Source organism: Alternaria incomplexa (assembly GCF_024043165.1).
Source record: "Alternaria incomplexa strain BMP 0042 chromosome Unknown scaffold_2, whole genome shotgun sequence".
Classification (NCBI taxonomy): Eukaryota; Fungi; Ascomycota; class Dothideomycetes; order Pleosporales; family Pleosporaceae; genus Alternaria; species Alternaria incomplexa.
In genome coordinates, this window is record NW_026249851.1 from 2181145 (window position 1) to 2195470 (window position 14326).

A 14326-nucleotide genomic window follows, 5' to 3' on the forward strand; every position below is an offset into this window, starting at 1 on the left:
CGACCATAACCACCACCTTCTGCCTCACCACCACCACTTTACAAACGTCAACGTCGACCCTTCAATTCCGAAACCCAGCTAGCCAAATCTCCGGTCCCAGACTATCGCATCGCGAGAAAAGCAATAAACGGCTATCCCGAACCACTAGCCACTACCCTCAACCCTAACAATGACATCACTCCCACCCGCCAGCGCCCTCCCCCACGCCTCCGAAGCCACCCTCACCAACGTTCTAGACCTGCTCTTCGAGCCCTCGCCTCCCCTTCGCACCATCACCTTCCCCGTGCTCCGCTCCGCCACCTTCCCCAGCTACGACATCCTCATCACAGCTGTCAACGCGCAGCTCGCTGCACTAGCTGCCTCGGATGACGACGCCGATGTGAAGAAGCTGTCTGAGATTCTGTGTTCGCACCCGAGGTTGGGCGAGAAGAAGGTGGATAGCGAGCAGAGTCGGAAAGAGCAGGCGCAGTTGCAGCAGGGTGGGGAGGAGGAGAGGGAGATGCTGGGACGGTTGAACGAGGAGTATGAGGGGAAGTTTCCGGGGCTGAGATATGTGTGAGTTTGGTTGTTTCTCGGACTGGACTTTATTTGGGGGGTTGTGAACTGATTAATGGTGTAGTGTGTTTGTCAACGGTCGCCCCAGATCGGAGATCATGGAGAACATGCGTTCGCGTATTGATCGGGGTGATATCAAGGCGGAGCGGCAAGAGGCCATTCAGGCCATGTGTGATATCGCTCTAGACAGAGCTACCAAGTTGCAGAAGGCATAGGATGCGACTGCAGTGCAGGAAAAAGTCTCCAGAGTGGGCTGAAAGATGTCACTGACCTTGAGATGACAGAGTTGAAGACGAGCGTTACAAGCCATCTAGGTATGTTGGATCATATTGTAAATTGAATCAGATACTGTTGTACATGCTACACGCTCTTTTGACCATTCGTATGAAGAAGAGAAACGCCAAATGTCCTCTTCCCTGACCATGCATGTACATTCCCCCTTACCCAAACGTGCAATTTTGCGACAATAAATTTCCCAAACTCCAAACCGTTGGATGTGAAACGCTAAACAACACACTTTTTCCCGCAATGTAGTAGTACAATAAACCCAAATGCCCTCTTATTCTTTGCTTTTGTGACTTCCTCGACCTCCCATACTCCGGACCCTTTTTGGAATTTTGATAATACAAGGAAGGTTTTTTCCAGATCGAAAATGCGATGCGAAATGAAGTTTTCACGTCTTGCTTGGTAGAAAACGTGTGGTATGCGCCTTGTTGTAGAAAGCCTAGGCGATGTCGTTCGGTGGATGCGATAGTGATGATATATGCTGCAGATCCAGTAGGTAGGTTTATCGCGTGTGAAACTCGCTCGTTGAGTACAAGTCTCATGATCCAAAACGCATAAACATCAAGTTCCTCTGCCGTCTACGTTCTTCTTCTACGTCACTCGTGCGAACTGGCTGATCTGCTCGGCCTGGGTGATTGTCCAAATGGTTCCATGCCGTCGGGTTCTGTCCTATCATCGAGGTATCGAGCGCAGTGAAATTTGGCGACTTGGAAACCGGCAGGAAGTTCGGCGAAGGGGGAGCAGCCAATGGCATCAAATTCGGCGAGGCCGGTATGGCCGCAGATGCCGAGGCGAAATTGGGCGATGTCGATACAGGAGGGAAGTTTGGTGACATTGGCGCTAGTGTTGGGGCAAGATTAGGAGAAGCCATCGTCCGTGCTGTAGGCATAAAGTTTGGCGACGTAGCGGCCGCGGTGTTCACGGCGAGCATCTCCGGTGACACTGATTTCGTTGGTAAGATTGGCCGGAAGTTTGGCGACATGGCGAATGAGTCTGTTCTCTTGGATGCGGACTGCGATGTTGCGAATAGGGCGGGAAAGTCCGGCGACGTTGATGCGAGTGTAGGCGCTGAACTATCGAAGGTAGACGCGCTTGGCCATACCGCGTCTGCCCCTTCATCTACCTGGTCGTAGTCACCAACAACTGGTTCTTCGTGGCCCAACACGTTGAAGTCGGAGAACATGCTCGTGGCATGTGTAGTGTTGGTGTATGCTGTGGTGGATGAACTAGAAGTGACGGCAGAAGGCGAGAAAGGCACCTCATCGTCATCCTCGTATGGATTTGGTATCGTCTCATCTTCGTCGTCAAGATGAGCGTACGGGTCGAACGCATCACCACTATCTTCAACGTCGAGAGCATCATAGTTTGAGAGTCCAAGCGGAGATGGCGGTAGGGGTAGGTAGTCTCGACGTGGTGCCGGGTCTCTTGCAGCGTGAGACCATGCTTCGTTTGGCGAGCGGAACGCGGCAACTTCGTCGGAGGGACTTCTTAATGTTGGGGATGGCGAGGTAGGCGAAGGGCTTCTCGAAGACGCTGGAGAACTGGAGGGTGACCCAGAGACTACAAAGTGTCCTCCAGTCCTCACAGCAGCACTGGGCGGTACTGAGGGATCCCGAGAATGTACCGGTCTCGTATATGTATCGACACTGCCATGGTTGAACTCTAATCTAGCCAACTCAAGTTGTGCTTGTTCTTTCTCCTGCTCAACTGGCACACGACCGCGCCCATACTGTGCCTCCTTGGTCAAGATGCATCGTCTGCGTATGCCATTGAGGATGGCAGCCTTTCTTAGCAAGTTTCGTCCAAGAGCCTTTTGCTTGGCCCACACTGCAATTTTAGAACTACCGCGATCCACAATATTGGTTGCTGGGTGTGAAAACTGTGGCGATAGTCGTGAAGTGATCAGGAACAATCGAAGGCGCCGCTTCTTCTTCTGCACACAAGAATGTTCCCCATCGATATCCGCCACCGCTCGGCTGCGCTTCCTGGATCCGCACGGCGATGGGCGAGGCAAAAAGGTAAGCCCCATAGTGGGCTGGGGAAGTATATTGAACTCCAAAGTAGACGATTGTCCAATAGGAAGTAGATTTTCGAATCGTCGAGTTTGTGATGTTGCGTGCTCAGTGGGGGCTTGCATCATCCTCCGTTGCCCAACTTCATGCACTGTCTTCGGGAGATGGAGCTGGTGACGCGAATCGGCATCCTCGCACAGCAATCCTGATCTAGCACTGGCGAGGTGTGATGGTGCTAGTTCAGACTGTCGAAATGTCGGTATGCCGTGCGGATACGGCGCGAGGTTGACAGATGGATGTGGAGCCAAAGACGCCGTGCTAACGAAGGGCGAATCTTAGCTTGGGGTGTAAGCGTGCAATATCGAGGTCCGGCCTGTCACGAGACGACCTCTGGAGCCCGAGACGAGATGCGAAGTAAGCATGCGCGTGACGCAGTTACTGATTGGGCGAGTTAATATCGAGAGCCAAAGGGTCGCCAGCGAGGGAACATGTCGGTGCCAGAGAGTAAGCAGTCGGCGACGATGAAAGTGGTATTCTGTCTTGTGCAGAAGAGGGGCTAATAATATCGCTAGGGAGGTGCAGGAGCGGATGACCCAGCGCTATGGGCAAGATGCGGAGAACCCCAGTAGCCATCTGCCACACTACCACTAGTGACATGCACACATCATCTTCTTACTGGACAACGTGAGAAGGTCTTTGCAAGCCACGGCATCCAGACACGCACTGGGTGGATTGATCGCTGAAGACTCGACCGCAGCATCGGTCAAGACCAGCTTTGTGAGGCTGCAGCACGTCGTAGCGGAGGCGAAAACGGGACTTTTTTCTCGTGTTTGAGCGAAGAGGCGCACGCTCACAGAAGAAGAGGAGATGGGCGCTGGCCGGTCGGAGAAGGTCTCCATGCCCAAACTTGATTCAAGTGAGGCTTCGAGCTTCAGGGGTTCCCGTCTGTCAAACCCTGTCGCTCTTCCCCAAGATGCCGCCGATCAGCCCAGACCCCGAATCCTTCAGCTGCAGCCAACGAGAGCACCATCACGCTTTTTGCCATCCGCCATCGAGCAGGAAGAGTTTGCGGCCATGTCATCACTCGAGCAGCGCTGGGTTTGACCTTGTCAGATACAGACAGATGACAGCAACACGCGCGTACACCATCAGACGAAACCACGTCGCAGCGAATGGCAGATTCGATGTCCGAGGCACAGTCTGACAGGGTCTAGGGCACCGACGATCCGAGAACCCTGGGGTTGTGCGACGCATTCGGCTCCCCTCGAGCTGAGCTGCACGACATGGGATTTACGATCGCCCAATAGCGGGGCAGTCGCTTCGATGGCTTGACGAAGATGCCTGGATCACTGGGCAGCAATTTCAAAGATCCCATCGTAAAAGCAGACCGCTGAAAGGCGAATCTACGTAGAGGAGGTGTATGCGCGATGCTTCCTTCCTTCACATGCGATCGACGATGCTCCTACGTCTATCTCACCTGTCTTGATGTCAGCAACTCTGCCCGCGGAGAACACCTTTCGCCTCTGCGGACCACGGCGCTTCACGAACAACAGCCACCTCACAATGTCGTGCTCCACATTTGACCTTCCGTCTGTTCGTGTAACAACCTTACGTTTCGTTTCCCCTTCTCCAGTCCTGCACTCCAGCTTACACCGCATCTGCAGCACACGCTGCACTCCGCACTGCTGCACAACACACACGCACACTCATCCCATTCGCCCACCCCATCCTAAATCTGCAAGTCGTCACGAGCCCTAATCTCGCTCGTCTCGTTCGACGTGTCCAAAAGACTAATGCTTAAGCTCGCACATCGGCGACCTCCATATTCGCCTTCTCTTTTTGTGCTGCTGTCTGTTGTGAGAAGAGGGTGGCCTAACACCGACGCTCCTTCCTCTTGAACAACAAAATTCACGCAACGCATGACAGCCCAGCCCAACCCGTATCCGTAGCGCCATGCATGAAGATGAGGCTCAGCGTGCGTCGTTTGAAGGAAAACTCGTTCGTTTTACCGAGAGAATAAGCAATATGGACGCCACCTACACAGCATCGCGATGGGTACACCACCCACCTAGTCTAAGTGAAATTGCCAATGAGAAGCTCCTTGGCACCACACTTCCTCGAAATGCGATTTGCGGGACAAAGCTTGCTATGAGCTTGTGAGTCGATCAGGATCCGCGAGTATACAGTAGTGGGCGAGTGCGCTGTGTTGGTCGGTGGAGTGGGCCGAGGGGAGAGGACAGTCCCGTCCCGCTCTTGGCAATTGGCGACTGAACGGTGAGCGATGAAGAGTAGAGCCCGAAAAGGTAATTAGAGCGAAGATGAGAGAAGGGTATTTGAGATCATGGTAAGTCGGCAGCGGAGAAAAGCTCCAGCAGTGGGCATGGCTATCATGTGCACTGGCATGTATTTCAAAACGTATGCTCAGTTAGCTTCCGGGTGGTTGGGTATTTGTAAGTACTAGATCGTAGGTAGATATGTACTCTGCTTGTTGCCCACTTCAATGGCTGGTTGCTGGTGGGATGTATATTACTTGACTACATCCGCTACGTGATACACTCGAGACCAGGTTCAGCCTCTTGATTCTCAAGTGGTCTCTTCCACGAGCACCTAGTCTCTTCCCTATACGTTGGTCAACCCGAAAAGTGAGCATCCTTTAGTGCGATCACGCTGCTTCCTGGAAGTGGCGAGCGTGCTGGTTGACGTGCAGCCGCCTGAGCAGCTCTCGATGCCGATTCCTTGTCTCGCGATGTGTCTATCTCACCCTTGCTTCTCCTCTGATGCTAAGCCAGCTTCCAGTGCGCCTCCTGATACTATTGCATCCTCAGATCATCAGATCAGGGTCCGGCTGCCAAAGATACAGATCCTTATCCGCACTCGCCAGCAGGTTGGTCCTCGGGTTATATCCCACAACAGCGCTCTTGCCCTGTCCCGGTAGCTTCTCCATAGGCTCGAGCATATTGTTCGGCGCTGGTGCTTTCGAAATATCCCACACCAAGAGACCGTCCTCGCCGCTACCCCCAATGAGGAACTTGCCATCTGGCGTGAGACACACATCGCCCTGTCCGTTTGCAGGACCACTGCCATCGGATTTGGCACCGGACTTGTTCGTGACAGATGCGCTGGGTGGGAGACGTCCTGAGGAGCCAGCCTTGCGGTAGCAGAAATGCGTCAGGTCGCCTGAGAAGGCATCTAGCACGAAATGGCCGCTACCATTTGTCGCGACGATGAGACTCTTTCCGTCGTTTGTAAATTCAATCTTGGTCCATTCGACCTTTTGTCCTCCCATGAAGCGCTGCTCAGCCTCGAGCAAGTCGAATGTTGCGAACGGCGGCTTATCGTAGTTGCGCATATCGTAGAGGAGGACGTTCTGTGTAGGCGGCGACGCGATCGCGATAACGGTCGCGGAAGGATCGTAGGCTGCGAGGTAGGCGCCGTGGAGGTTGAGCATGCCGACGTAGTTGGGGGATTGCAGGTTCCATAACCGCACCGTGTTGTCTTTCGAGCAGCTTATGAAGTCGTCTTTGGACGGACACAGGGCGATTGAGGTCACTGTGTCGGTGTGGCCCTTGAAGTAGCGGATGTACGAGTTGTCGTGTGTGGAGAGGAAGCGGATGGTGTCGTCGATCTTGGTACTCGCGCAGATGATGCTCTGGGCATGGTGGCTGAAGCGCGCCAGATGTACGCCGTACTTTTGGCTCTTGAGCTCCTTGGCGTGCTTGCCTTCTTTGCAGTTGTAGATTTGGAGGGTATCGTCGTCGCGTGCGACAATGGCCAGTTCGCCCGAGTCGTCAAAGTCGAGGGACGTTACTGAGGTGCCCTGGCCGCCCGATTTGAAGCGCTACGAGGTGTTAGTACTGGATATATACAAAGGCATAGCATATTAGTCTCACCCTCTGCGGCCGGAAGCTCGTTATGACGTCGGCAACTTTCTGTGTCGGCGGGCCTGCAGGCGGCGGTGGAGGCCCGCCGCCGGGTGTCGCTGAGCCAGCCATGTTCGAGTTGAGCTCCTAATCCTCTGCTGCGACAGCTGCGTTCATCTCCACCTCTTCAGTCGGCGAATCAGCGGGCGCGTAAACTCAAGCACGCGACGCGACGTGGACAATTAGAGCCGGCGGAATGCGCTGAAGAGTTGCAGCATATGGAAAGAAGTGGGTCCGAGCGGTCTTACGTAGCTGGCCATGCCGAGCCGAAACCGGAACGATTATTCATATTCACCTTGACATTTCCTCAGCATTGCCATTGTGACGGCAAGACGTGTGTAGCTTCAGTTTCGCCTGGTCTTACTTCCATCCCTATTTCCTACAAACCTTCTTTACTCGTATTCATGATCGCGCGGTAACCCACGTCACTACTACCACCACCGAATACGTACTCCCCCATATTTCCGAATCGCGCGCGCCGAAGAGTCGCATAGAGTGTGAGAATGTCTACAACCCTCGGGTAGGTACTCAGTATAAAGTTTAAACACAGTATTGATTGTATTAACGACTACCCCCACCAGCTCCTTCATAGCCGGCGGCATAGCAGCATGCGGTGCAGTCACAGTAACCCACGGCTTCGAGACCGTCAAAATCCGGTGCGCGTCTTCGCTCGCAACACCTGCGCGACCAGCTCGTTGACGATCGCCCAGACTACAACTACAAGGCGAGCTTAAAGCGAGAAGTGACGCGCCGCGATTATACAAAGGTGTCTTCCATGGTGTCAGCGTCATCTTGAAGAATGAAGGACCCAGAGGTTTACTACGCGGTCTGGGATGCGCAGTATGTCTAGCACACATGTTCAGGAACAACGGAACGAGCAGGAACTGACGCGCCCAGTACGTGTACCAAATGACCCTCAACGGCTGCCGACTAGGCTTCTACGAACCCCTCCGCAAGACCCTCACAAACGTCGTATACAGCGACCCAGCCGTCCAATCCTTCGGCATCAACCTCTTCGCAGGCGCTTCATCCGGTGTCCTAGGCGCAGCAGCCGGCTCCCCCTTCTTCCTCGTAAAGACGCGGTTACAATCCTACTCGCCCTTCTTACCCGTCGGCACACAACACAACTACCGAAACGCCGTCGATGGCATGCGACAAATATACAGCGGCGAAGGCATCAAGGGCTTGTACAGAGGTGTAGGACCAGCCATGGTACGCACAGGTTTCGGCAGCTCCGTACAACTTCCCACGTACTTCTTCGCAAAGAGACGGTTAGTGAAACATCTGGGTATGGAAGAGGGCATGCCGCTGCACATTGCGAGTAGTACGGCCAGTGGCTTTGTCGTCTGCTGTGTTATGCACCCCCCGGATACCATCATGTCGCGCATGTACAACCAGACGGGCAACCTGTACACATCGGCTTTTGATTGCTTGAGTCGGACGGTCAAGACGGAGGGTATCTTTGCGCTGTACAAGGGGTACTTTGCCCATCTGGCTCGCATTCTGCCCCATACGGTATGTCAGACAGATGTAACAGGTGGGACTCGGTCGCTAACATTGACATAGATTCTGACCCTTACGCTCGCCGAACAAACGATCAAGCTCATGCGCTTGGTAGAAACCCGGATAGGCGTCTCAAACGCCAAAGAGAAGATATGAGAAGGGCTGCTTGTGAGGAATGGGATTAAACCTGTGTATCACCTACAATCTCGCGGTGTCCGACATACCGTACGAAACTTGACGAGACGGTGCAGATACCTACGAAGAGTAGGAACATATCGAGAACGAAGCAAAGCGTTTCGTATACAAGACGAAGGACAGAGAGAGAGAGTTGAATAGATACCAACACCAGCTGGCACATTGCCACTGAGGTGTTAGAATCTGAGAATATGCCGTACATCTAAAACTCGTCCGACTTGGGTCCCTGACGTGACAACGAGGAATGTCTATGAAACCTCCGCACGTCCAGAGCAGTCCCCTCTTTATTCATCATCCTCCCACCCCTCAGGCAACCATCCAATCGGTCTCGGTTTCCACATCCCCAACACCTTCGTCGGCCCCTTGATCTTCTCCTTGACCACCTCCTCCTTTCCATCATTCTTTCTAACAGGCAAAGCTTTCTCAATCTCCTCAACATCAACATCCATCTCCCCACCCCCCGCCCCCTCCGCCTTCGCAGCATCGAGCACAGCACGCCACAACTTCTCATCCACAAAGTCCCTTGCAGCATCCAGCACCTTCTCTGCAACCTTCAAATTCCAAAACGACGGTTCAGAAAAACACACCCCAAGCACCTCTTCCACAACCTTCCTCTCCGCCGCGCCTCCCCCTCGTACACCCGCCCATTCCTCATCCGTAAGAACATGGACAATCCAGTCCTGCAGCCCCTCCCTCACAGGATCCATCTCCGGATTCATCATTGCGCGCGCAGCGGGGGATGTGCCGTTCATAGCACGCATGAGATGCTCGACTAGAGTCTTGATGTGCAGGACGCCGCCGTCGAGGCAGAATGCACGTAAGAGGGGTGTCCAGATGATGAAGGCGCCGGACATGGTACTGCCTAGTTTCTTGTCCGTGGGCAGAATCATTTTCTCGTCGACTAACAAGTGCAGGAGTACGCGTTGGGTCTGTGTCGAAGGCGTGGTCGTAGCAATGGGTGCGTAACGTAGGGTATACGTCGACAACGCTGTTTCAGCAGCCTTGCTATTATTGTCTTTCTTCCTGTTCTTGATCTCGGACTTGCGTTCTTTGACGTAGGTTTTTAGTATGCTTTGGAGTTTTTCGCGGACGGCTTCTCGGCTTTGGACGCCGAATTCTTCCTCTTCTTCTGTTCCGGCTGCTGGAGTGATACCGGTTTTGAATGCATGGTCGAGTTGGAGCCAGTACCATTCCCAGAGCCAGGAGAGGGACTCGGTGGCTGCGCGCTTTAGCTCGGCGAGGGAGGGGAGATGTCTGTGGACGATTCGGTGACGGGTTTCCAGGAGGGTGAGAGGAAGTTGGAGGGATTTTCCGGGGGGAAACCATGAGGGGCGGTCGCGGGTCAGGTCGATTTGCGTGTCTGCCAGGCCAGTGATGAATCTGGGGGTGGTGTTAGATAGGGGGTTCGTATGAATTTGGAATGACGTTGTGATTAGGCTAGTATGAAATCATGATCGATAGGTTGTTATGGAAGATGATTTGGTGGAAATGGACGAGGAGTGTTGATAGTGATGGCAAAGAATGGTGCTGCAAAGCCGTAGTGAACGAGTCCTATGCAGAGGATGTAGGAAAGCTGCTGAGATGTTCATGAATCTCAACTAGAACACACCTACCTCGATATCGCAGTCGCATACAGCAACCGCAGTGCATTATGTTGCAACTCGTCTCTTGCATCTTGAAGCACTACATCGACAATATCCGCCGTCGAGTCCAGCAGCAATGGCAAGCCATCAGGTTTCCGTAGTCGCCAAGCAAACACCTACCTGTCATCAGCACACCGTGGCTGTCGACTCTCCTGCAGAGTATATTGATTTCTTCCAGCGTACCTTGTTCACCGCCTTCTCTCTCCTACTAGTCTCAGGACTATACAGGTCCTGGCGCAGCTGAAGCAGCTCGCGACTATCACGCCACGCCGTAACAACAAACCGGGTATGCGATTCCATATCTTTAGTCGCAGTCGCGCAGATGGACGCGTTTCTGCAATGCCAAAGTTTCAAACCCTGCTATTGGCTAGCTCAGCACCTGGGCATGTAACGTCGCAGGTGAAGGCACGTGAACTCGCGTTGGAAATTTCCTCAGTCGTTCCAGATTGCTCGCCCTATCGATAAGCGCTAAAAGTCTCATCCATGGCCTTTAGCATCGAGCCAATGACGCAAAGCCACCCGGCAAAACCTTGGAATTGTTTTTTTCCTCTCCCCCATCTTCCATCGCAAACCCAATCTCACAAGCCACGCACCCCAACTTCTGGAACCTCTGTTGTCTGAACTCTTAAACTCCGCGCTACTTGCTTAGTCTCCGGTGACGACCATGACAGGAGGGAACAGGCAGCGTGGCACATCCTGCTGCTCGGTTAGCTGGTAAACTTCGGCACTAGACGCCCAGAGGTGCTCAGATGTTCGGTCAGGGCAACTGAAGCGGGTCTGGCCGAAGTTGGGCGGAGCTGAGCAGAAAAAGAGTGCAGAGACCAGGGCGATGGTGCAGCATCCATAGCCTTCTGCCGCGCAGGGCTGGCGTGGCTCGCTCCGTCTGACGGCGTAACGATCGGTCGGACCGTAGAGGTGTCTGCGTCACTCCGACATGGTGTGTGCGTGTTTGCGCCCATCAATCATGCCACTTTGTGAGGCTGATGCTACTCTGTTATTTTATCGGTCTTCGGTCCTTTGCCGGGCGTTGTGACACAATTGCGCGCTGGCCCTGTTGCGTCAGACTAGGACCGGAGGACGGCGGCATGTCGCCGACATATGATGTTGGTGTGTCTTGTGCTGGTCGCCTTGGAATGCAATGTGTTTGGTGCACTAAGGACTGGTACATGGCGGCTTGCGCCGAGACGAGAGTGCGTTGGGACCACGGTTGAGCGAAAAGGCTAGAAGCGTTGAAGAAGCTTGTGGGTTGTGGAGGACGAGGATGCATCGTGTTACGGCATCCTGTGAGTTCTGGGGCAGGCCAAGTGGTGGATGGGGTGCACCTTCCTTTCTCGTCAACGGCTCACTGCCAGGCTTCTTGGGCACTATGTGTTCACAAGCATCATAGAGTAGACTCGTCAGCACTGCATGTTGGGCCAAAGTATGGTGTAGTATGGTTGATTTGGTTGATTTGGTTGATGATGCTATCTAATACATCATTTTCATCTGACCTCATAGTGAGCGATGCAAAGCCTCACTCTATTGCCGCTAAAGGCAGGGTATCTCTAAGTCTCTTTTCCGGTCCCAAGCGGAACCATGCAAACGCCGCGCTGTGCTGAAAGAACTCGCCTCGAAAAAATGCTCGCCTCGAAGATAGGGCAGTGGACCTCTGTCGTGGTCGCACGTTTGAAACAGACATCTAGATTACAACCAGCCATATCCCAGCCCGGCGTCCCGCACCGGCATGGTGGGCTGCTTCATTTGGTGAAACCACCACTCCTTGGTCACCGACTCGTCTTCGTCGAAGAAGAAGCTCTGTCCTTCCATGTTGTTTGGTGTTTGAGCTTTGACATGAACGGGCAGGTGCTGTGCCTGTTGTGCCGGCAGAGGCGGCGATGGCTCCTCGACGCTGGCCTCAGAGCTGGCATCGTCATCTTCCTCCTCTTCATCGTCAGCCTCAGGTGGCTGCCAAGTCTCCTCGAGCTTGAGACCCTTTCCAGTTCCTTCGTTGTTGAGGGCACCCCAGCTCAATGAGGGCTCTGGTGCATCGTAGAGACCCAGTGCGACTAGCTTCTCGCCATCATCGTCTTCCATATCCTGGTCTTGCTGAGCAGGGTGTTGAATAGGCAGGAAGTCGGTAGATGCTTGAGCCTGGTTCTTTTGAGCCCATTGCTGCAGGTACCATGGGAGGGGCTCGGTCGAGGGAGTGTTTAGAGAAGAGTGGACATAGCCGGGTGTGGGCTGAACGCTTTGCCAGCCGCTCTCGGACTGGGTGTTGGTGTATGTCGGGGTGCTGGTCATAGGCTCGAACATGGAGTTCCGTGTGGACAAAGAGTAGAAGTCAGAGCCGTGTTGAGAGTCGCGAGATGAGGGTGAGTAGTGTTGTGACCAGTGTTGTTGAGGCATGGGCTCGAAGTAGTTGGTTTGTTGTGAAGCCTGGAACTGTGCAGACGATGGGTGCCAGCTCACAGGTCTGCTTGGTTGGGGACGGTCTTCGGTTTCCTCGGCTGGTACACCGAACATCATTCTGTAGTGGTCGTCCAACGAAGCGTAGAGCTTGGTCTCGGTGGTAGTCTTTCTCCTCTCCATGCTCTTTGGGCTGTTGTGGTGGCTCTTTGTCTTTTCAACGCGAGATGATCGGCATGCTGATTGGCTGCCTGAGCTGCGAGAGGTACGCCGGTGAAGCGTTGAGGTTTGCATGTGGCCGGACATGGTGGGCAAGTGGTGGTGTAGTCAAGTCGTAGTGTGGGAAGGCAGTGATGATATACAGGAGAGAGGCGGAATGTCTCAGCGGTTTGTATGTGGCAGGCGGTTGTGTCGGTGACAATCAGTCTTGTCTGACCTGGAAGCGTGCTGGGTTGGGGGGCATCTGCATAGGTATATGGGGTGCCAAGAGATATAGACAGATCAGGAAGGGTGGATGGGGAAATTGAGGTAGAGTAACCTCGCGGCCGGAGTCATGGTACAAGGACGGCCAGGGCCAGGCTAGCGAAACTCAAGAACAGCTAATAGTGGAATAGGTGCAGACAAGGAACGGGAGTGTATTGACTATACGGAGCCACCAAGGGATGGCTCGGTGAGGTGCGCTGTGACGACTAGGGCCAGTGGCACGGCTGGAACGATCAACGAAAGGCATAGTGCGTGGAGCGAAAAGGAAGACTTGGAATGACCAAATCACACGACAGGGAAGGTAGACGAGGGCGGCGTACCATGTATCATGGCGCAACGCGCAACGGAGCATCCGTGCAGCTAGACGACGGCCGGCTCATGGAGAAGGCAGGCCAGGGAACCACAGCGCCCGCAACGATGATGGCAGAAAGCGGTAGTGCGACTAGGCCCTGTCGAGCGGTGCAGTGCGACTCAGCTGGGCTCCACGCCGGGGAGAGTGTCGTGTGCATGGGGCGGTGGCCTCCAGGCGGTCAGCTAGGGAAGAGGAGCGTCATGTTTTAGCCGCGCCTGCGCATGGCATGATTAGTGGAAGGCGGCCGGCGATACTTCATGGGCGACATGGGGCGTCGTGTGTGGGAGGCCTGCAGAACGAAGTGCATTATCCAGCAACGATCCGTGTCGGCGCCAGCAGCATCGCGAGATCAGGGGCGGATGGGGGGTCAAACTTTGGTTGGCGCAGTAGTTTCGGAAAGGGTTGGAAGAAGCGGAGCGAGGTTGGGTCCTGCTGCGCTACGCCTACTCCTTCACAGCAGCCCTCGCGCTAGTGACATAAGCCAATCAGCGCCGCCCGCGCACTGCAATCGGTCCACCATACCCGCACCCAGCACCTCCTGCGTGGTCGCGCGTGCAGCCGGCAAACCACACTGCTGGCCCACGGTGTCCAAGCGCGATCTGGGGTGGGCGCGCCTCCGGGCTGTCCATTGGCCTGCCCCTAGCCGAGCGTCTTCCAGAAATCGGCATGCAGCTAGTCCACCCCTGCCGCCTGTAACGGGGACGGGCGAGTCGATGACATGGGACTTTGCAGAGGCATGCAGCATCAGACATGCATCGCTGGCCGAGGTCACACAGCCAACGGCGAGCCACTCGCGGAGATTGGAGCAATCAGCGCTGAGCATCGGCATGTCATCAGCCTTGCATCCTCTAGTCCTCTATACTGACTACGGTGTTGTCGCTACTGTCCCTCACACGCTGAGCACACCGGACGCAAGAAGCCGCCGTCCATCGGTCGACCCCCCGGCCTGGGTACATGTGCCGCCACGACGGGTTACGCCTAAAGGGCCCCCGT

At 54.5% G+C, this 14326-nt stretch overlaps 5 protein-coding genes across 5 annotated transcripts; 2 read left to right on the top strand and 3 right to left on the bottom strand.

The window, feature by feature from the left end:
* Positions 1-169: 169 nt before the first annotated feature.
* On the top strand, positions 170-770 carry J4E90_002237 (uncharacterized protein; the record flags this gene model as incomplete). Its single annotated transcript, XM_051431818.1, has 2 exons — positions 170-555; positions 620-770. The coding sequence occupies 2 exons, from the start codon at positions 170-172 to the stop codon at positions 768-770; spliced, it is 537 nt and encodes a 178-aa protein (XP_051294952.1).
* Positions 771-5673: 4903 nt separating this feature from the next.
* J4E90_002238 (uncharacterized protein) lies at positions 5674-6844 on the bottom strand (the record flags this gene model as incomplete). Its single annotated transcript, XM_051431819.1, has 2 exons — positions 5674-6690; positions 6743-6844. The coding sequence occupies 2 exons, from the start codon at positions 6842-6844 to the stop codon at positions 5674-5676; spliced, it is 1119 nt and encodes a 372-aa protein (XP_051294953.1).
* A 431-nt stretch (positions 6845-7275) lies between these two features.
* Positions 7276-8431, top strand: J4E90_002239 (uncharacterized protein; the record flags this gene model as incomplete). The annotated part of the gene is made up of 5 exons (XM_051431820.1): positions 7276-7292; positions 7354-7428; positions 7483-7612; positions 7670-8287; positions 8339-8431. The coding sequence occupies 5 exons, from the start codon at positions 7276-7278 to the stop codon at positions 8429-8431; spliced, it is 933 nt and encodes a 310-aa protein (XP_051294954.1).
* A 323-nt stretch (positions 8432-8754) lies between these two features.
* Positions 8755-10413, bottom strand: J4E90_002240 (uncharacterized protein; the record flags this gene model as incomplete). The annotated part of the gene is made up of 3 exons (XM_051431821.1): positions 8755-9850; positions 10084-10229; positions 10297-10413. 3 exons carry the CDS (start codon positions 10411-10413, stop codon positions 8755-8757), a joined length of 1359 nt encoding a protein of 452 aa, XP_051294955.1.
* Positions 10414-11796: 1383 nt separating this feature from the next.
* On the bottom strand, positions 11797-12804 carry J4E90_002241 (uncharacterized protein; the record flags this gene model as incomplete). The annotated part of the gene is made up of 1 exon (XM_051431822.1): positions 11797-12804. One exon carries the CDS (start codon positions 12802-12804, stop codon positions 11797-11799), a length of 1008 nt encoding a protein of 335 aa, XP_051294956.1.
* Between the last annotated feature and the right edge of the window lie 1522 nt (positions 12805-14326).